At 40.1% G+C, this 22,069-nt stretch overlaps 2 protein-coding genes across 3 annotated transcripts in view; one reads left to right on the forward strand and one right to left on the reverse strand.

Annotated features, from left to right (window-relative positions):
• gnb4b (guanine nucleotide binding protein (G protein), beta polypeptide 4b) overlaps positions 1 to 9,516 on the forward strand; it is a 12,083-nt gene extending 2,567 nt beyond the window's left edge. For both annotated transcript variants that reach the window (XM_057362044.1, XM_057362043.1), the window contains exons 2-10: positions 1,678 to 1,776; positions 3,228 to 3,266; positions 3,476 to 3,582; positions 4,794 to 4,857; positions 4,931 to 5,093; positions 5,209 to 5,275; positions 5,575 to 5,776; positions 6,117 to 6,333; positions 7,425 to 9,516. In XM_057362044.1, the coding sequence (XP_057218027.1) occupies positions 1,720 to 1,776; positions 3,228 to 3,266; positions 3,476 to 3,582; positions 4,794 to 4,857; positions 4,931 to 5,093; positions 5,209 to 5,275; positions 5,575 to 5,776; positions 6,117 to 6,333; positions 7,425 to 7,531 (1,023 nt within the window). In that variant the 5' untranslated portion in view covers positions 1,678 to 1,719 and the 3' untranslated portion in view covers positions 7,532 to 9,516. The remainder of the gene's footprint in view (positions 1 to 1,677; positions 1,777 to 3,227; positions 3,267 to 3,475; positions 3,583 to 4,793; positions 4,858 to 4,930; positions 5,094 to 5,208; positions 5,276 to 5,574; positions 5,777 to 6,116; positions 6,334 to 7,424) is intronic.
• A 4,266-nt stretch (positions 9,517 to 13,782) lies between these two features.
• mfn1b (mitofusin 1b) lies at positions 13,783 to 20,986 on the reverse strand. Its single transcript, XM_057362213.1, has 19 exons — positions 20,900 to 20,986; positions 19,924 to 19,960; positions 19,714 to 19,830; positions 19,503 to 19,638; positions 19,259 to 19,421; positions 19,024 to 19,148; positions 18,773 to 18,881; positions 18,564 to 18,671; positions 18,329 to 18,482; positions 18,179 to 18,246; positions 16,522 to 16,643; positions 16,229 to 16,355; positions 15,988 to 16,092; positions 15,806 to 15,908; positions 15,448 to 15,674; positions 15,178 to 15,360; positions 14,884 to 15,080; positions 14,596 to 14,730; positions 13,783 to 14,381 (listed from the first exon to the last, which is right to left on the reverse strand). Exons 3-19 carry the CDS (start codon positions 19,826 to 19,828, stop codon positions 14,312 to 14,314), a joined length of 2,247 nt encoding a protein of 748 aa, XP_057218196.1. The 5' UTR covers positions 19,829 to 19,830; positions 19,924 to 19,960; positions 20,900 to 20,986; the 3' UTR covers positions 13,783 to 14,311.
• Positions 20,987 to 22,069: the final 1,083 nt, after the last annotated feature.

The following is a 22,069-nucleotide window of genomic DNA, read 5'->3' on the forward strand; positions in this document are numbered from 1 at the left end:
GAGAGAGAGGGGGAGAGGGGGGGAGAGAGGGAGGGAGAGAGAGAGGGAGAGAGAGAGTATATTCTTTGTATAATTAAATAATGTTTTATTTCAAATAACAAAACTAAACTGCAATTTTATAACAAATTAATAATAGAAAAAGTCTCTTTAATATAACAAACTAATACTGTCTGTGCTTTTCTTGGATTTTTTGCATTTAAGAAATATCAGCATGGCCACGTTTAGATTTGCAGTGAAAATAGCGGCCCCTGCTGCTCAAAAAATGTATTGCGATTCAGTTCACACCTCAACCGATTTGAATCGTCGCTCAGTATAACCGATTTTCAACCGGCTCACGGTGAATCGTTACATCCCTATAACACACTGCATGAAATGTAATTTTCATGAGGTGAATTGATGTATGAAGAACATGACTGTTGTGTTCTTGATCGTGACATTGATCACATTACTATAGTAAACGGTAACACTATACAATAAAGTCCTATTTGTTAACAATTAGTTAATGCATTAGCTAAAATGAACTATGAAACTGTTCATTTCAGCATTTACTAATACATTATTCAAATCAAACGTTGTCACTGTTAACATTAGTTAATGCACCATGAATTAACATGAACAACTGTATTGACACAAACTAACATAAACAAGGATTAATAAATGCTGAAGAATTTAACTGTTCATTGTTAGGTAACGCATTTAATAATGTTTACTAATATTGTTACCTAATAAACATGTACTGTCAGTTACTTTGGAAAACAGCCACAGGTGCATTAAAAGCAACTTCACAAAACTCTAAATGTCCTCCCAACTTTTTTAAAATCATCATTTAAATAAAGCATTTTATGATTCTAATATGATTCTCTTGTTCATTTTGAAAATAATGTGTGAAGTGAATCCATAGGTCAGATGTTAGATGGGACGTGACGCATTGCTGTAGGACATAGTGTTGTCAAAAATATCGATATTTCGATAAGTATCGATACTGAAAAATCTGAAACGGTTCCAATACGCATGTCCCATGTATCGATACCAGCTGCACTTCCGTGTTTACCATAGTGCTCTATGTGTGTGCGCTGTTCAATGATTTCATCCACTCGTCTCATTCGCTCCAGTTAAAAGTTGTTAATGTTAGAAAGATGGCCAGATGTCCAGAATCTCTGCAACAGTTCATGCGTTTAAAGTTTGCGTTTCTGTCTATATGTGCACTGATCAATGATTAAATGTGAATAAAAGGCAAATTAAAAAATTGTAATCATATAAATCTAGGCTGTTAACTAACATTAACGAACAAAGAATGAGCAATACATTTGTTCAAGTTTTTTTTAATCTCTTTTAAATGTTAGTTAAAAAATACAACTATTTATGTAAGCACTGGTCCATTAATACTGACAAATACAACTTTGATTTTAAATAATAAATGTATTAGTAAAATGAACATCAGATTAACAATTAATAAATAATGTAAAAATATACCTCATTGTCTAATCTTGTTCAATTTAACTTTAAATAAAATGTAAAAAATTTAGGGCCTTATTGTTATGGAAGTTTTTTCCCGAAAATGGTATCGAAAATCGATATTTTTTTAGGTATTGTATCGAAGTTAGAAATTCCAGTATCGTGACAACACTAGTAGGACATGATGTGATGTTTTAAGCGAAACGTGTGCATGTCTTGCAGGTGCAGCAGGCTGTGGTCTCAGGTGCAGGTCAAACAGGAAGTATGAGTGAGTTGGAACAGTTACGACAAGAGGCCGAACAGCTGCGGCATCAGATCCGGGTAAGTGCAACTGCTGTTTGTGTTTGGAACAATGGGTCTCGTTCACTAAGCATGCGTACGCACAAATTTGTGCGTTAAACCTGCGTACGAACGCTTTCACAAAAACCTTCGTACTAAAATTTATTTGAAATATAAGAGAAAAGATAGGAACAGATGAAAGTACACGTACGCTAAAATCACCAGTCTCTTTCTTTCCTTCTCTCTCTCTCTCGCAGACAAAATGCATGTTTCATCTTATGATAATAATTATATATTTTAAATTATATATATATACAGCTTTCCTGTAGCTCAGTGGTTCGAGCGTGGTGCTAGCAACGCCAAGGTCATGGGTTGGATCCCAGGGATTGCACATACTCAACATCAACATGTATAGTATCATGCAATGTAAGTGGGGCTGTGACGATAACCGCATCACCGCAGTAATGAGACGCCGACTGCGGTGTTGAGGTCATCACCGCACAGTTTGTGGTATTGTAGCGCACAGAAATGGATACCTAATGTTGATTTAGTGCTTTTTTCCATGCGCCACTAGAAGTAACGCTAGAGAGGTGACGGTAGTTTGGATCCCCGGTAAAAAAAGATGAGCAGTTTTAGTTCAGACGGGCGTGGATGTGTTTTACATTGCTCTTAGTTCCGAGTAACCTAAAAGTGAGTCAAGAAAGACTTTTGTCTGTCATTCTTCAGACGCTTCAGTATTTTATTGATTTGCTGGTTACAGGAGTGCATATGGTGTGGGATATGAAATATAAACACAATAATTAATTGTTAATCATAAATTACTGTATGTTCAAGGGCTTCTGGGAAAAAAACTGCTTCCCGCGCAAGGAAGGGACAGTCCATAAACATATTGTCTGATTAGTTTGTAGGGGCAGTCGTGGCCTAATGGTTAGAGAGTGGGACTCTTGACCAGAATGTTGCCGGTTGGATCCTCAGGGCCGGCGGGTAACGACTGAGGTGCCCTTGAGCAAGGCACCTGACCCCTACTTGCTCCCCGGGCGCTGCAGTGATAGCTGCCCACTGCTCCGGGTGTACGTGTGGTCACTACTCTCTGGATGGGTTAAAAGCAGAGGTCACATTTGGGGTATGGGTCACCATATCTGACTAATAGGTCACTTTCAATTACTTGCAAGAGTGTGTCTGTAAACAGCATCACATGGGGTTGCCTGGAGTATCTTTGACTTAAGTGAGGGCAGGTGGTAAAGGAAAGGTTAGGCGGAAAGCCCTAATGGAGATGGACTGGGTGTGCTCGTTTAGAATACTCCGAATTCACTAACATAAGAACAAAGTCATGTTCGTACGCATGTGTTAGGAAATAGGAAGAATCTACTCAAATTTTGGTGAACGAGACCCACTGTTTGTATGACAGCCTTATGAGAAAACATTTTTTATCGTTGCACACACTTGTTTTGATTAGCATAAAACTGATTTTGTGTTCATGTGGCTCTTTTCAGGATGCCAGAAAAGCCTGCAGTGACTCCACACTGTCACAGGTACAACAGATCATTTATATGTTCTAAACATATTAAAAACAGCAAATCACAGTGACAGTAACACACACACACACACACACACATTAGCCTACTGTGGTGTTTCTTGAGTCATGGCAAAAAATAGATCTATTTTTCAGTATGCTTTTTAGTTTCATGTGAACCATCTTTAATAACGCTGTGTTATCTTGGATCTTGGGCCGGAATGGAAGATGACAGCAGGTTTGGACTCGGTGGGACGGATACAGATGAGAACAAGACGCACACTCCGAGGTCACCTTGCCAAAATCTACGCCATGCACTGGGGCACTGACTCCAGGTGTGTGTTCTGAGGCGCTCCCTAACCATCACCATCTGTTCTATTGGGTTGTTAAGTGGTGACGTGAGGAATGCCGTTTCCGGGTCCAAGCATCCATTCATTTCAAGCGGGGCTACAGCTCAAACAGCTGTTCATGAGCACTGTATTTAAGCGAACCATTTATTAACTCGCAGTATACACTACAGTCTCCAGGCTTAGGGAATCTCCGTCATCAGTATTTGAATAAATTACGAAAAATGAATCGCTGACTGGCCATGTGGGATTTCATTAGGAAGATAAAGGTTAGATGGCGGATTTCCGATAGTTTTACAGCTCGCCATGAGCGTATATTAGCATTTTTTGTTGTTTGCCTATAGCATCTTATTGAGCGTTTGGACCCGGAAACTTATATCTTCAGTACATTTTCATAACTTGCCTACATTTTAACTATGGTGAGCATTTAAATGAACTGTAATAAATAAATAAGAAAAATGAGGTATGAGATATAGAATTATAATGGGAGATTGTTATCCTGAAATATATCGTTACCGTGTAATAAAATGACTCATTCCATGAAATAGATTTTTGGCCATTCCGCCCACCTCTAGTGGTGCGTGACGTCCGACTAAACAACCAAATACACAGATAAACTGTGCCGTCTGATTAATATTTCATGAAATAATGTGCATCAAAGTATGCCTCATGCAGCTTTCCCACCGTGTTACCCAAATCCCATCTGGGTCCCGCTTTAATGAGTTATTGCAATTGTTTGTGCACAATATAAAGGTCAGTATGCATACAGTCTCAGCATCCGTTTGACGCACGAATGAGATCTCTCAAATCACCAAGCTCTAGTCTGAATGACAAAAGTTAGGATGGTTCCATCACTGAGTTGTTTGTTATTTTATCTAATAATATATATGACAAACTATATTTTCTATAGGTTTTTCTACAACCATCATGCAGTAATACAATAAACTATCACATTTATATATTGGCTGTTTTTACGCGATAGTCAAAAAGCAGATAATAAATATCGGCACTTGACGGCGGATACATCAGTGCATCTCTAGTATCAAAGATTGTTTTTAAATGCACTTGTTTCGTGGTGTATATGTGATTTTGCCTCCCCTAACTGTTAAATAAACAATGCTCCGTTCCGTCTCTTGCTGTCAAAATGTTCCAGAATATAATCAAGTCTCACCACACAAGACTGTTGAATATTTTTTCAGGTTACTTGTGAGTGCGTCTCAGGATGGAAAACTGATCATATGGGACAGTTATACAACCAACAAGGTAATGAGACGTTGTTAAGTTTGTCTTCAGCGTTATCCTCAGTAAGACAGGCAGTGATGTTGTGTTGACACAGATGCATGCCATCCCCCTGCGCTCCTCCTGGGTCATGACCTGTGCCTACGCTCCGTCGGGGAACTACGTGGCTTGCGGCGGCCTGGACAACATCTGCTCCACCTACAGTCTTAAAACCCGCGAGGGAAACGTTAAGGTCAACAGAGAATTGGCTGGACACACGGGTACAGGACACTTTTATCATCATAAACGGACTTTAAACTTCCTCTGTGTCGATACTTTCTGTGCTTGTTTGAAATGCTGTTGATTTGTACTGTTTCTGAACACTTCTCTGTGTAGGTTACTTGTCCTGCTGTCGTTTTCTTGATGACGGTCAGATCCTCACCAGCTCTGGTGACACCACATGGTGAGAAATGTATTTATTGTTACGTTTATTTATCGTTGGGTTTAGGTTCACACGGTCCTTAAGGAGATGCAGCGTGTTTACATGAAACGTGTTCTGTTCAAAGATGTCAAATGAATCGTCCTTAACTGTTTAGCCATGGTGACCCATCCTAAATATTCACATTTATAATAACTTGTAGGCTACTTTTGACAGTCCAATACTAAAACATAAACATCTTGCCCTGCATTACTTAAAAAAAAGTGTCCCATTTAAATCTCTTTGAAAATTCTCGGTTTACTCCTGTGCCTCTTCTGCTGCAGTGCATTGTGGGACATCGAGACGGGCCAGCAGACCACCAGTTTTACAGGACACACGGGGGACGTCATGAGCTTGACCGTCAGTCCAGACTCAAAGGCGTTCGTGTCGGGAGCCTGCGACGCTTTGGCCAAATTATGGGACATCAGAGATGGCATGTGCAGGCAGTCATTTACTGGCCACGTCTCTGACATCAATGCCGTCTGCGTCAGTATTTCTATTCTTGACTGTTGCTAATAGTTACATATCCTCACGTTTGCTATCGGTTTCAGTTTGGGCTACACAGTAGTTAAGGAATAGATCACTAAATAATGTGACGTACGGTATGCGTTGTTGTAATGTTTTCAGTCTGAACTGTATTGTAATATATTTAAAAACTAACATAACATAATGGAACTTCAAAGTTATTAGTCAGTTATCGTCAAACAATTGTGATATCCACGTTGGTGTTTTTTTATCGTGTCGATACATTGTGCTCCCACGACAGTTTTAACATTTACACAAAATGTACAGTTGTGTAGACGAGTTTTGTTGTGTGCTCTTGCAGTTCTTTCCAAATGGAAATGCCTTCACCACGGGCTCAGACGACGCCACTTGTAGGCTTTTTGATCTGCGTGCGGATCAGGAGTTGATGCTGTACTCGCATGACAACATCATCTGTGGAATCACCTCCGTGGCCTTCTCCAAGAGCGGACGTCTCCTATTGGCCGGATACGACGATTTCAACTGCAACGTCTGGGACACTTTAAAAGGCGAGCGTGCAGGTGAGAGACATCTTTCTCTCTTTTTCAATGCCTTTTCATTATTATTTTAATTATATTATCTGTTCTACAGTTATTCTTTGTAAACAATTTCTCACCCTGATTTATAATGGTAAGCTTAAAATAATGATTTGCAAGTTGAGCTGTTGAGTATGATTTGACTCGTGTAAAGATAAGTACATAAAGTAACCTGCCATTTTATAATAAGTTGATATGGTGATAAACATTACAGTTTAGCTTTAAAGGGGTCATATGTCGTGTCTTTGGTGTGTTATAAGTCGCTCATGCATGTATTAGACGTGTAAAACTGCAGAAATGAAAGTGTGGGAACTCAAGATGTATTCTATGTAAAAGCGAATGCTCACCCAGACCTGCCTGAAACACCTCGTGTAACCACACCCCCACAAATCTACGTCAGTTGGTGGTCTGATTTGACTAAGACCGCCCAAATGTAGACTCAAGTAAGGTGGGCGTACCTGTCAGTACAATTGAAGAGGAACCTGATGTTCCAAATATGGTCAGAGGCGTCACATTTCCCTCACACGCTTGCAGTATTCCACCAATCACTACGCACTGGTGAACTGGCCAATCACAGCACACCTCGCTTTTCAGAGCGATCAGCTTTGTTAAACATCTGCGGTGTGTGGAAAATACAGCGTTTTTCAACCTTAAATCCTGTATACACATGACCATAATATTCATTTTGGCCGTGTCATATCACCCCTTTAAACTAAAGCTTTAATTTTTGCTTACAACAGAACATTTAGAAAACATTGTAAATGCTCTTTGATTTTTAAGTCACTTTGAAAAAAGCATCTGCTAAATGAATATGTGTTAATGTAGTAGCTTGATGACATTATCTGGCCTTAAACGATAAACTTGCTTTTTGTTATCTTGTTTAGTTTAATCAAACGCACAAACTGTCCAGTTCTAGTAGGACGTTTTCAGAAATATGTGTTTTGAGATTCTTCCTTTGTTAGTTCTTGCATTTACACATCAATTGGCAATATTAAAGACAAATATACTATAGATGTATATTTGTATTTTCTTAACATGATCACTTCCTCTCTCTCTCTCTCTCTCTCTCTTTGCAGGCGTTCTGACCGGTCATGATAACAGGGTGAGCTGTTTAGGAGTGAATGATGATGGGATGGCTGTGGCCACGGGTTCATGGGACAGTTTCCTTCGAATCTGGAACTGAACTGAAAGCGCTCTTAAAATCTTCAGGTTCTGTTTTCCTGTTTTACCACAGCAGTTTATTCCAGATATTACACATGATTTTCAGTAGGTAGTGCAATCCCGTGCAAAAGCCAATCATCATATTGTGTAATATGTAAATATACGTGTATATGAATATAGATATGGTATATATGTACAGTATTATACGTATGTACCAGATAGTATATACACATAGTGTTCATGTATATATTTTTATAGCTGATCATTGGCCCATGACTTTTTGTGATCTTTAATATTTTGTTTATTTCTATTTGTTTAATGTAAATAGAAAACGGCCTTACATGAGGGGGCATCAGAAGTCTGTATTACAAAAATTGAAATTGGTTCTCCATGTGTTACAGAACCCAGGTGTAAAACTTGATTTTTATGCTCATAATTTACACTGCATTGGTGCTCAAAGGTGTTTGGAAAGAACAGATTTTTTTCCATCGCCTTGAGATATTTAAAACATTATGATCATTTCATCTTTACAAGTTGTGCTCTTGAATGATGAACGCAAACACAAACATTCTGCACCTCAATTTTCGCCTTAAACAACAGAGAACAAACTATTTCTATTACAGACATTTTTGTGCTGGAAACACGCGCGTTTTAAATGAATTGATAACACTCTTTGTATTGTTCTTTTTTTGTGTGTAGAAATGGCCACAAACACGCCTCTTCTGAAAGTGTTTCAATGTTATCAGGCTGGAATATATTCAGTGCCGTATATAAAATAAAGAAATTAGATTTTGCATAAAGAGAATGGATAAAGTGTTACTATGACTGATGCTGGTTTATGCTTGACAATTGAATAAAAAACTCACAATGCAAAAAAGATTACGAGAAAATACCGCCTATTTTCAGGACCATTAAGCACAATATAATTTCTTGTTTTCTTAGTTAGAAATAAGCCTTGGCATACAAATGATTCCCAAAAAACTCACACAAAACCTGTGTTTGACCCTTGTATTTTTATAAGGCCTAGTTTCAGCACATAAATGTGTGCAGGTTGGTTTAAATGAAGAACACTACCTGCTCAAGATGACTGATATCTGTCCTGTGTGTAATGTGAAGTCATGAACACATGTCTGTGTTTGTCTCGTGCACTACAGATTGAGGATGCTTTGACATTTCTGCCTCCACTAATGTTTGTCACTAACCAGCTCGACATTCTGAAATGCCTGTTTTATAAATACTCCTGCCATTTTTTTAAGCTCTTTAACCCCTTGTTTAACTGTGAATTGCGTTTGAGGATTTTTTTCATAAATTTGTTGTTTTTTTATAGGTTTTAATATGTGCATTTCTTTTGCCCTTAAAAGTATCAGCGCATTTTTTCATAAGAGAAGTTTTTACACTGTAAGGCACAATGTTATGAAATCATTGTGAGTTAAACGTCTCAAGAGTTTTGAAATGGTTATAAATTGTGATAAAAAGAGAGGTCTTTAGCAACAGTGTCTGAATTTCGACTGCTGGTATTATTTGTTGGAAGATTTCTCTGATACTGTCGAGGTTGCCAACCAGTGATTCTTGTTGTTTTTTTAGCTAAGTTTTGAGTGGTTGGTTCTCATTCAGTTGAAATAAACATTTCCTCTGGTCAACATGCAAATCTGAAATCTTTTAGAACTTAAACAATATCAATTAAAAGTTATTCAAAGTTTTGTATTTCTATGGAACAGGTCAAACCACTCAAACATTTATTCCCAACACAGGTATTGATTAGTATATATTTGAGCTCATTTATGCATGATTTCTTAAAACCAACAGTGTGGTGCCTTGTGTATTTTCACAGTGCCCTGCTTTGAAGTAATCAATTCAACAACATTTTGTTTCTGGACTTTTTGGTATTTGTAAAGTAACATGGTTATAATGTTTTCACACAGTATGCTGATGTATAACCAATGAAATAAAGACTCAGCCAAATGTAAAGACTGATGTGTCCTTTAAACCTTGTGCAGTCGTGGTTATTTCTTATGTATATGTATGACGTCAGACAAAAGCGAGGTTCGACACATACTGATAAATCTATATAGCTAAACGCGCTGCATGTAAAGGGCTACGGCGTAGCTCAGACGCAGGACTATACTTTTCCCTTTGGAGTGTTAACAAGCTGATTCACTGAAAAGTCGTTGTGAACAAAATGTGTCTCTGGTGAGTCTGGTCTACACATCCAGTGCACAAGTTACACCTCATGAAGAAGTTTATAATGAAATATTGCTGAGGAAGAAACCAACCATTATGTAAAGATTGATACAACTAATAATTATCTTAACTGAAAATAACTTGCCCGGACATATCTTAAAATATGTCAGTGCTATTGTTTTGTCTCAAGATGCACACCAGTTATGGTTTCTTATAAGGCATTTTAATAAAAGCGACTTAAATAGCTTAAATTAACTAAGGCATAGTCCTGGCTTAGGATATGTATGTATAGATACTTTATACTTTTATTTTTTATCTTAATCTGTATTTGTGCCGAATGTTTATATTTAATTTTCCTGTGCGTTGGCAATGTAAAATTTGTTTTATCATGCCAATAAAGCTTCTTTGAATCTTGAATCTTGAAAAATTCGGACACTCGGCGCACTGGAAACGCTGCGGGCGCCATCTACTGCCGAGACGCGGGAATTCATTCAGCGCGAGCATCACGATAGATGGCTAGCAGCTAGCCGTGAGTGGACGGCTGTGTCCCAATTCGGGGGCTGTGTGCTTTGGAGGCTGCATTTTAAGACCGATTGCGTCACAGCAGCGCGACTGAAGGCTGGTAGGCTGTCCCGATTCAAAGGTTGCTTCAAATGCAGCCCCAAAATGCGACCTTATTTCCGTGGGTTTTTAAGGATAGAACGAATGTATCCGTCACAGCCTCGGGTATCCCGAGATTCATTGCGCGCCTGTAACGGCTTGACATTTTTAAATAATCATTCAAAACTTTAGTTAAATAAAAGTATGTAATTCACAAAAACGGTCCATTTCAGTGTTTTAATATTATATATATGATGTTGTTCATTAACATCATTGGTGCATTATTGTGTTTTAATTTTGTAAGATTGGTTCATTTAATATACTGTTGGGATGTTTTAATCTACATAAACGTGTCATATTCTCTAAAATAAAATATCATTTTTCTGGCTCCGTATTTGTTTAAAAAAGTCAGAAACGTCACTGCTGTGTCCTGCTGCTGTCGCCACGCAACATGAGCAGCAGGTGACGCAATTAGGAAATCCTCCGCGAGGCGAGACCGTCTCGTTTCAGTTCGGTTCTTGGACTTTTGAGGCTGCGTGCTTTGAAAAACAAGTCCTCGTTTTTAAGTCCGCGACCTAAGAAGGTTGTATCCCCCGAATTGGGACACAGCTGACATCGGTTGAACGCTCGTTATTATGATGCATCATGGGATTGAATGAGTGCACTCAATAATGTCCACTATGAATTCGGACACCACTAAAAATAGATATCCCCTCAAATAGTGCACTATATTAGGATATAGGGGGCTATTTCGAACACAGCCTTGTTTTTCTCTTGACAGCCTTGAGGCTGATAATTATAGGCCTATTAGGTCCGAATCTTTGAGCTAACTTTACCGTTTTTACGACCAATAAGATTAAAATTCCCCCAGATAGATTTACCTGGCTATGATACACCTTTGGGGAAATGATTAATGTTTTTATTAACCATTTTTGGGCCACTTATAAAAATTGAGTTAAAGGGGTGATATGACACGGCTTAAACGAATATTATGGTTTGTTTTAGATGTAATGCAATGTGTCTGTGTAACCGGCTCCACTCGCCCCGCTCTGCGCGGGCCTCGAACCAGCGACGGTCCGGATGGGAGACGGGCGCTCTAACGAGGAGGCTAAAGACCGCAGTTTCTAGCGTCTGTCGCTAGAGCGTCTCTGTTGGTCGGGGAGTGAGGTTTACACACTGCACAGCTCTTCACTGGCTGGCCTCCGTTACATCTGCACGATTTAAGGTTAAAAAACGCTGTATTTTCCACATACCGTGCATGTTTGTGTCTCCTCTCTGAAACGCTGTCAGAGCCATTGAGAGAGAGAGAGAGAGAGAGAGAGAGAGAGAGAGAGAGAGAGAGAGAGAGTCTCCAATGGAACAGTTTTTTCACAGCAATGGAGGCTGCAATTCCCGGAAGTTACTAGTAACGCATGGAGCTGTGACTAAACAGACCAACTGAGGTAAACTTCTAAGCCATTTAAAGACGAAAGCTATTTAATGAATAAAACATGAAAGAAATAAAGCATTTAAAGAGAAAACATAACTTCCTGGAACTATCTGAATATGAATCACGTGACGCTTCAGCGTTTTGGACTTCCGTTGGCAGAACTCTCTCTCAATGGCTCTGATCGCTCTGAAAAGCGAGGTGTGCTGTGATTGGCCAGTTCACCAGTGTGTAGTGATTGGTGGAATACTGCAAGCGTGTGAGGGAATGTGACGCCTCTGACCATATCTGGAACATCAGGTTCCTCTTCAGTTGTACTGACAGGTACGCCCACCTTACTTTTGTCTACATTTGGGCGGTCTTAGTCAAATCAGACCACCAACTGACGTAGATTTGTGGGGGTGTGGTTACACGAGGTGTTTCAGACAGGTCTGGGTGAGCATTCGCTTTTACATAGAATACATCTTGAGTTCCCACACTTTCATTTCTGCAGTTTTACACGTCTAATACATGCATGAGCAACTTATAACACACCAAAGACACAGAAAAACATTTATTCTCGCCATATGACCCCTTTAATCATTGCCAGAGGTGTAAATAGTACCTGAAAACCATACTTAAATAAAAGTACAGATACCTTGCAGCGAAAATTACTCCATTGCAAGTTACAAGTCACCAATTCCAAAACGACTTGAGTAAAAGTCTTCGAGTATCTGATTTTAACAGTACTTGAGTATTTCACTCATACTGAATGTAGGCTCAAAGCAGCACTAGTTCTCAACACTTAAGAGACACGTCAGTGAAAAACTAGAAACAGATGATTCTGATTTTATTTTATTTATTTATTTATTTATTTATTAGATATTATTTATTATAATGATCTTGCTTGGTCTATAAACACCATGCACTGTGCTGTGTTTTACCTTTCTGTGTTTTTCTTATTTGCTCCTGTAAAGCTGCTTTGGAACAATGCACATTGTGAAAAGCGCTATATAAATAAAATTGAATTGAATTGAATTGAATGATTCGTGAGGAGAGCAATCGCATTTATTTTCTTAAATCATAATAAGACTGAACACCTCAAAATTGCAACAAATCATGGCCGACACCATAACCTACTGTACGTCTATTATAAACACCCAAGTCTCATTTAAGCTCAAGTGCTCATAAGTAAACCAAACTCATTCAAAAAGGCCTCTTCAATATAACAGATAAATAAAATAATGTTAAGTAAAATCAAAAAGTCAAAGCCTTTTCGCACTGGACATGCTGGTTTGGCCTCATGGCCAGCTGCAGTCATGTCCTCATTTCACATATAAACCGCCAGCGATTGACATCTACCTGATACTGCACTCGTATTCACATCAAGAAGCCATGTTGACAAGTGTTAGTAAGTTAGGGCAAAATCCACAAGATTATAGTACCTGCAATGCCCTGTAAATGGCAATATGAATTCTTCTGTAGCAAAAATAAACTGCTGCAAAAAAGATAGGTGCCATGCAAAATGTAATGTGTAACTGCATTAGTCATTATTACAAATTGTAGTGGAGTAAAGAGTACATATACTTGTTCAAAAATGTAGTTAAGTAGAGAGTAAAAGTTGCTAATATCTTTAATACTCAGTACAACTACAAAGTAGCCAAAAAGATACTTAAGTACAGTAACAATTACATTTACTCCAATACTTTACACCACTGATCATGATCATTGCCATTTCTGTAAGTTTTAAAACTCACCAAAACTATAGCATTTGTTTTGTCCCTGGTCCCTATTTTACCATTAAACATCCTAATGATTAAATCATTTACAAATCTTTGTTTTTCCCCAAAAAATATGATTACCATATATTATCGCAATATTTGGCGAAACCTCTGTGGTAAAAATGCAGTCATGTCATAAAAATGCATCTATAGTTTAGTTACCAGATAGAGTAGAAGAGTTTCAACATGCAAATGAAACACAGAAATACACGGGTAACACGATAACGAGCCAGCTGAATTTAACTCGCATCAACGGTGTTGAAACTGTCACAACAGCACAAATAACAACACAAACTGTAGTTTAAATGTTTACTAATGAAGTTTTTATTGTTCATTCCAGGGAAAGGTTTTTACAGCATATCACTGTTACGTGCTACAACAGAGGTTAGATTTACTGAATCGTAAAAATACAGAAATAGGCTTTGTGATCAAAAGGCAAATCTACAAAATCCGTAACATGAACTTCATCTCTTTCTGAAGAGACCATATCTGTGCAAAATGCTGTTAAATGAACGTAGTTTTATATAATGGAAGTATTTCATCAACATTATTCTGAAGCTGAACAACAAATCTCTGATTTGTCCAGCAGAAAAAAGCTTCAATATGGCAGTTTCACACGTCACACATGTTTGTGAAAAGTCCCACTGCACCTTCATACAGAAAAGATGTTTAAGCCTAAACCAACATCTTCAGTTCAAGGACGCAAGCTTTACATTTCACTACAAGTAACAACAGGTGGTTGTTTTTTGCCACATTCCTCAAGACATCTGTTGAGAAGAGATTTCTCTGAACGTCAGGTGTTTGATAAGAGTGACATCATCCTCTGGTCGACAAATCAGAGCGGAGGCAGCAGATACTGTGACCTGAAATCCTCCAGCTGTTCCTCCAGACCTGTGGCTTTATGTCTGTCAAATAAAGACGTCACATATTACAAAAACACGGTCACTTATAGGGACGTGCAACAACTACAGATACAATCTATTGTAAAACTAATTTACCATTCTGATTCGTATAGATTTGTTCGATCTCATTTGTATGTTTAAATGCGATCTGCTTTCTCGCCAGTGACTGTAAGCCGCCTCAAAAACCCCTTACAAATACCCGTGAGATCAGACTGACCTGAGAACTTTGGAGCGGTTCTGTACACTTTCCAGCTGTTGGATCTTGCTGGTGAGGCGCTGAATATCGTTCTCCAGGTCTTTCTGAGTGATGTCAACCTGCTGACAGAGTCGGGCGAATGTGCTGGCAATCTCTCTGTATCAGACACACACACAAACACGTTGACAACTGCAGAGTTTTAGCATCCTCATCCAGCGTGACCGTTTTGATTTTGAACACGTCACATGATTTGAGGCACACATCCACGCTCAAACAACAACACATCAAGCGAACGGTCAGTGGACTTACTGCTGAACCTGATGACTGCAGTTTGAGCTGGTGAAGCTGATGATCATTTTCAGCTTGTCGGTGGCATAATCCACAAACTGTCTCTTCAAAGCTCGCTCTTTAGCTTTGGTGGTCCAGGTGAGTCTTTCATACAGGTACAGCATTCCATAGAGACTCGTGGAGAGAGCGATCACACGCCAGCCCACCGTCCGCCACACCTGTTTACAGATAAACATTGGGCCATTTTTGATGACATAGCGCATCAGACGGCGTGTCGCAGGAATTCTAAGAACAGTATGAATTCAGTCTTCTCACCACTCCTCCGACGATGATGACGCTCATGGACATGCGAGAGGTGACAGACGCCAGGTTGGTCACCATGGACATCATGAGCTCTTCCTGCGTCACCACCGCTTGATTCTGTCCCTGAGGTCCCGGTGCTCTGCATGTCTGAGACTGGACCACCGCTGGGGCTGAAGGAGAGCTCGCTCCAGTCAGCTGAAGAACAAAACAGTCATTATTTACTGTATATAAAGCAGCTCACAGGAGTGCGGTCGACACCGCGTGGAAATCTACTGCATGCACCTGTAACTTCTGATCCACCAGCATCAAGGCACGTTTGGCGTTCACAGGCCCGAGGAAACGATGGACCAGGGTGGTCCAGCCCAAGGAGAACTGAAACTCGATGTTCTCCTGGAAGTCTGAGCAGAGCGTGGCGCAATTCAGATCATAGCTGAGCTCGAACTTTCTGCTGGGGACGAGCGTGTGGATGTGAGTCTGAACACCAGAGGGCAGCAGAGGCTTCAGACACTCTGAAACAAAGACGGGAAAGAAGATTTTGAACTGTCCAATCGGCCGCTCACCCATGATCAGACTTTTTGCTCTCTATTAATAGCAGGGTCACACGCTGTAGTCAGCGCGTGTTGAAATGTTGTGTGCATACCGATCATGTCTTTCTGAGAGGACTGAACAGACGCGTTGACTGCATCCGAACAGCGGAAGGCCAGATTCTTGCCCATGCCCTGCTCGATGTGAGCGAGAAGATCCTTCACGAAGAGAAAGGGTCAGTCAGGTCTCAGTCTGATGTCACAACAACGTCACTAGACTTTTGACTTCTCGACTCACAGATTTGTACAACTTGAGCACGTGAGGTGACGGGTGGAAATCTGAACGATACTCATCTATGAGAGCAGAGAGACGGCAGATCTCCTCCTCCATCGCCCTCGACACCTGAGACACACGCGGAAGACGTTACTGTACACGGCTGTTTGAAGATGACACGTCTGAACTTTCAGATGAATGGTCACGGCGTACTTTATGTATGTGTTTGTTTTGTGTCTAAGAGAGTGACTTTTGTCCGCTTTACCTTGTTCTCCACCTCCTCTGTGATGAGTTTGATTTGCTTCTTGATGTCCTGGATGAGCAGGTTGAGTTGACTGCGGACGAAATCCAGTCGGTCGATCAGATACTCTCTCTCCTCCAGAGACACGACCCTGAGATCAGAGACAACACACGTGACGACAGGGAAAAGCATCTGGACACCAAAAAACGTCCACATTCCACTTCGTTCTATGTGTGCTGACATTTGACACACCGGAATGATCCGCTCGTGACGTGATGAACAGTCCTGCATCAGAGTAAAAAGAGACACGTACGCACCTCTTGTCAGCGGAGGCGATGTTGATTTCATCCATGATGTCTTTGACAGCGTTTGTGATATCCGTGGCTGTTTTCGTGTGCTGTTCAAACTTTGTTTTCACTGCTGAATGCGAGATACACTCCTGCGAGGCCACACACACACACACACACACACACACGCTACTGTGACGACTGCCCGCAGTTCCGTTTCACACATCCACCGTCTGCAGCGCATGACCACGCTTGCGTTCTGAACACCGTACTCGTTCACATGCGGCTCCTGCGCTCCACAGACGTGTGTGACGCAGACCTGAGAGTTCAAGATTCAGACGTGCTGCAGCTGGAAAGTAAAAAGACTGAAATAAAAAGTAAAAACTGCAGCATTTCTGAACCTCCTCAAAACCAGCTCACAGTAACATGAGAATAAAAACACAATGACATCGACACAAATGGGGAGGAATTTAAAACAACCGGTGAAAAAAACGAAAATATAACACAATTGCAAATCAACACAAAGAAACTGAGTCATCCATACTGAAGAAACTGAACTAAAGATGTAACGTGTCCTCGCCTCAGCAAATCTAGACTTCAGCAATGAAGACACAGATTGAAGAAGAAAAGCCTTCAGAGCGGCCGCTGAATCAACTTTAGGAGAAACAAACACAGCTGTGCATAAACCAAACTCCATCATGTCAAGACACAAGACGTCTCAAGAACACCCGTCACCTCGCTCCTCAGGGTACATGCATAGAGCTCAATGTACTACTTATTAAGACCTCTTTTAACACTCTTTTCATACATTTGAAGACCTCACCGCCACTTCAAGTCTTAACCGGTTACATTGGCGACGACACTTTAACTTACATTTACTATATACTGATTGTAAGACAGCGCAACTAAACAGTCTTAGTTTCACAGACAAGGCTTAAGGCTAGCCCCAGTTTGAGCAGTCTCAACTGAAAATAACTTGCGCTAACATATCCTAAAATATGTCAGTGCCATTGTTTTGTCTGCACATAGGTCATGTTTCTGTCTAAAGCATTTTTATAAAAGTGACTCAAATATCCTAATCCAACTAAGGCATAGTCCTGGCTTTAGCTAAGCCTTGTCTGTGACAGCGGGCCTTAGTTTGTGATAACTCCTATAATAAGGCAACATCATTCAGAAGGGTGGGAACGAAGAACAAGAGAATTCATTGAGTGAATTATTAGAAAGAGAAACGAGGCTACGCTAATCCCCTTCCGACACACAGAGCAGTTCGCCTCACGCTTATTCCCAGAGACGGCACGGTTCCAACTCTTTATCCTCCAACCACTTGCATGAAAACTCCCATTAGTCAACCATGTCGTTTAGCAAGCGGGTGTAAATGGACCGCCCACTATTTGCCTACGCAGTACGCAATGATTGAATTCATTGAAGGCAAACTTGAGCATATGACCTCTTTGGACAAATACCTTTGAAAACGCTTTTTAAGAGCCCGCTGAAGAACTGTAACGCGTTTCACCCACCGCTTACTGTAAACACAGTCAGTCATCCACATCTCTTCCTGTACACTGTACCATACTGACAGACTTCACAACACGTGACAGAGCTCAAACAGGATTAGACATGTCAACTACAGGAAGACATTCTGAAAAGCCAACAGCATCTCTCGGTCTCATCTGCGTCTCTGACTTGCCTCAAACCTTCTTTCAAAGTTCTGGAACTCCTTCAAGCGCTCTTCAAATCCCTCGGCAAGAGCTCCGCCTGCGAACACAAACACCACTTGAACTAAAAACACCTGCACACGCGCAGTAGATTTGGCGTGCTGGCAGCGAGCGGCTCTTACCCGTCTCTGGCATTCCCTGCGCCCGCTGCATGCGTGAGTTCAGCACTTCCTTCGCCGACACGAAGAAAATGCGATTGGGCGCCTGATGACGGTCCACAACCTTCAGTTCCTCCACCAGAAAGTTCATGCACCGGTCCGTGTGCTGCTTCCGCACCTGAGACACCATGAACAGCGTGAGATGAACCACACGTCATTTCAACACGTGTGAGCCGTGAGGAGCGGCAGACACACTCACGTCCTCCATGTACTCGGGTTCCGCAGCGGACGCGTCCCAGCGATTGTTCAGGATGAAGATGTTGGGCTTGGACAGGCGCTCGTTCACCTTGTGAAAGAAATGCTTCTCCTTTAAGAAGAACAGAGAGGTCGAAGAGGTCGAGGTGGTTAGAGGTGGCGTGATGAAGACACAAACACACGCATGCTGGCCGTGTACAGACAACAGCTCACCGTGTTCATCAGAGTGGATTCAGAATTGGCCACCAGCACGAACACATCAGCGTCCAGACAGAACTTATCGATCCAGCTGTCCAGCTGTGTGGTGACGTCAGTTCCAGGACTGAGGGGAAAAGCAGACCAATTCAATTCACTGGCTGTCGCTGACCGTTTACAGAAACACTACAGAACACAAATTCCAAGCATCTTCTCTTATAACAAGAATGCGTATTAAGCAGCACATGTCATAGCTCGAGGGTTTCTACCTGTCCATCAGAACCAGGTCATCTCTGAGCAGAGCGCACTTCGTCTTGGGCCAGAACACTTTCACCAGACAGCCAGCGTCCAAACTCTCATCCATGTGCAGCGCGTGAGCCAGCTGATTTACTGTCTGCAGAGAAAAGACGGCTTTAGATGCTAGCATTAGGACATCATATAGTGTGTAGATGCTTGCGTAAAGATTTCGAGAGGATTTAGTCCTGTGTGTAACGTCATCTATACCTTGATGCTCTTCTCCTCCTCAGAGCTGTCCGTCTTCAGATAAGCCTTGTCTTCATCCGTCCCCGCCACACTCAGAAAGCAATTGGTGGTGTGTCCGATGCCGCTGGGCAGCACGCGGTCGTGCAGCATGGCATTGACAACGGTGCTCTTACCATTGCTTGTTCTATTGAAAGATTGACACGAGGACGTTGATCCTGACACTTAACGCCACTCGACAACGGCTGATGAAACGCTCCAAACTCACCTGCCGAAGAAGGCCACCTTCATGTGTCTGCGGGCTAACACCTCTCTGATAGTGGACAGTTTGCTTGTGTACGCCTCGATTTCATCCAGCTGGCTCCTGTTCGCAATGCTCTTCAGCGATTCGTTAGAACTCGTCTCTGTCCATGCAGACACATGCATGAGACCAAAGCCAATAAACATGTTTCTTTGTATTTCATTCAGTGATTTCATACCTTTCACAAACTCTGAGCCCTCCTGTACGTAAACCAAAAGGTGATCGAAAACTTCGCCAATCTCCTTTTTGGCCAGCACAAAGCGCTTTAACGGAGAACGATCCGTCTGCTCCATTTCTTTTCCGTTTCACAAATATAATATGATATCGTTTATATATATTCTTTCATAAACTTAAACCGTTTTAGCATCAAATGTTAACATTTACTTACTTTCACACTCAAGAGTGTCACATCAGAGCTGCCAAACCTGTGGGGAATTACCAATGTTATCTCATAGTGCCATTTCTTTGCCTTACAGGGTTATTACAGTTAACTAAAACCAAAACGATTAAAGCATTTCTGTAATGACATCAATAAAGGTCAAAGGTTAAACTAACCTAAACTAGAAAATTAGAATGGTTGCCTTGGCTAAAAGCTGAAATGAAACCAAAAATGTTAACTAGAAAAAAATACAAATAAACTATAACTGAAATGAAAAAATGAAACATATATAGCAATTTGTAAAATTACATAATGAATAAAAATAAAATGGGAACGGCACATAACACAATTGCTAAAAAATAATCGACAAAATTAACATAAAAACTAAACATATAAAAAGTGAATTTAAAATATGAATGAAACAACAACAAATAAATAAATAACTTCAGGTGCCAGTGTCGTGGTATTCTTTAAAGTACTTTGGTGTAGAGTACAGTAATTATTCAATACCATGATAAAGAGTCTCTGACAGTAACAAAAAGTGAAAGTAACTTCATATTACACGAGCAAAAACTTTGTATCCGCTAATAAATCACCTGACGATGTTTTAACAACAACACTGAACACTGTCAGATAAATGTATTACTACACACGTGAAATGCGTGTATAATATCACAAAACTGTACACTATAAGAATGTGTGTAGAAAATGTATTTTCAAATAAATCACACACAAAGCAAAGCGATTTTATAGTGTAATCCGTGGAGTTTGAAGACAGATTTGCTCTGTGTGAGTTTATAACGTTTATTTTTTTCGGTCAGATATTTGTAAAGGTGACACGAGCTGCTAGCTGTAGCAACACACACACACACACATCAGACACTTATCTAAGCATAAATGTCGTGTTTAAAACTTTCACACGTTTATACAAGAAACCATCAGATGATCACATTCTAAACGCTGTTAAACAGAAATCACATCTCACCAGACTACAGAGGCGTTAAATCCCCTTCTGTCATGATAAACACACTGCAGTCTGTCAGATCGGCTGTCACACCGACACTAATCAAGCACTTCAAAATAAAAGCCCCTGTGGAGTCACAGCCGCATTTCAAAACAAAAGTTTGAGGCCTGCTTCTGAACCTGAACTTGAAAACCTATCAAGATGAGGATATACAGTATACTATGTGAAAAAAATCAAGGTGAAAATCAATCAATAAAAAGGTGAAATCAAATTGTGAATTTATTGTTTTCTTCATTTTAATTCAATACACATATCATTTTAGTCTGATGGGTAAACGCAGACATGTATTGAGAAATAACAGAAAGCAGAACATAACTGAACCTGAATTATTAAAACAGAAGTCAATAAAGACATGACTATGTGTTCACTGTATAGTAAATACTGTACAGAGTAAGTTGCCACTGCACATTCAATTGTTTTCAGCTTAATTAATACAAGCAATTATAAAATCCTATACAATCAAGAGCAAATCCAATTACAGTATTTTAACAGTATTTAATGCTTAAACAAATGAATAAACTCTACAAAAATTAAAGTCTGTGTAATAAATTAACTTATTATTTTAATAAGAAAATAACAAACACATTTATCAGAATTATTTACAAGCGTTGTAATTCTGTAAGGGCATATTGTTAGTATTTGATACATCTTTAATGTGCAATACATTATAAAACAAATGTGAGTTGTATGCTTTCGCGCATGACTCAGTTATTGATAAATGTGAATGAACTGATGTGAATCTTCCGTTCATGTATTCTGTGGCTGTTTAGTGAAATCATGAGCTTGTATCATATCATATCCAGAGCTGCCACCCTAACACCTTATCATCTGAAGATGGAACACAAAGTTCAAAAAGTACACATGAGTGACCAGAGATAAACTACAATATGCTGTACTGAAAATGGAAAATAGAAAATTGAGTTGTAAGACGTCAGCTGAATAACTCACCACACAATGTTTCAGAATTCTGTGAGATGTTTAAAAACTCATCCATTTCAATCACTTCCCATCTGCCGACCTCTCTCTTTATCAGCTTTATCAGCTCAGTAAGATTTTCATCATCTGAAACGGAAAGAGGAAGGACAGATACAAAGCAAACATGTGAAAAATTGAAAGATGTCCTCTTTAAAC

The sequence above is a fragment of the Triplophysa rosa genome, linkage group LG20 (assembly GCF_024868665.1).
Source record: "Triplophysa rosa linkage group LG20, Trosa_1v2, whole genome shotgun sequence".
NCBI classification, from domain to species: domain Eukaryota; kingdom Metazoa; phylum Chordata; class Actinopteri; order Cypriniformes; family Nemacheilidae; genus Triplophysa; species Triplophysa rosa.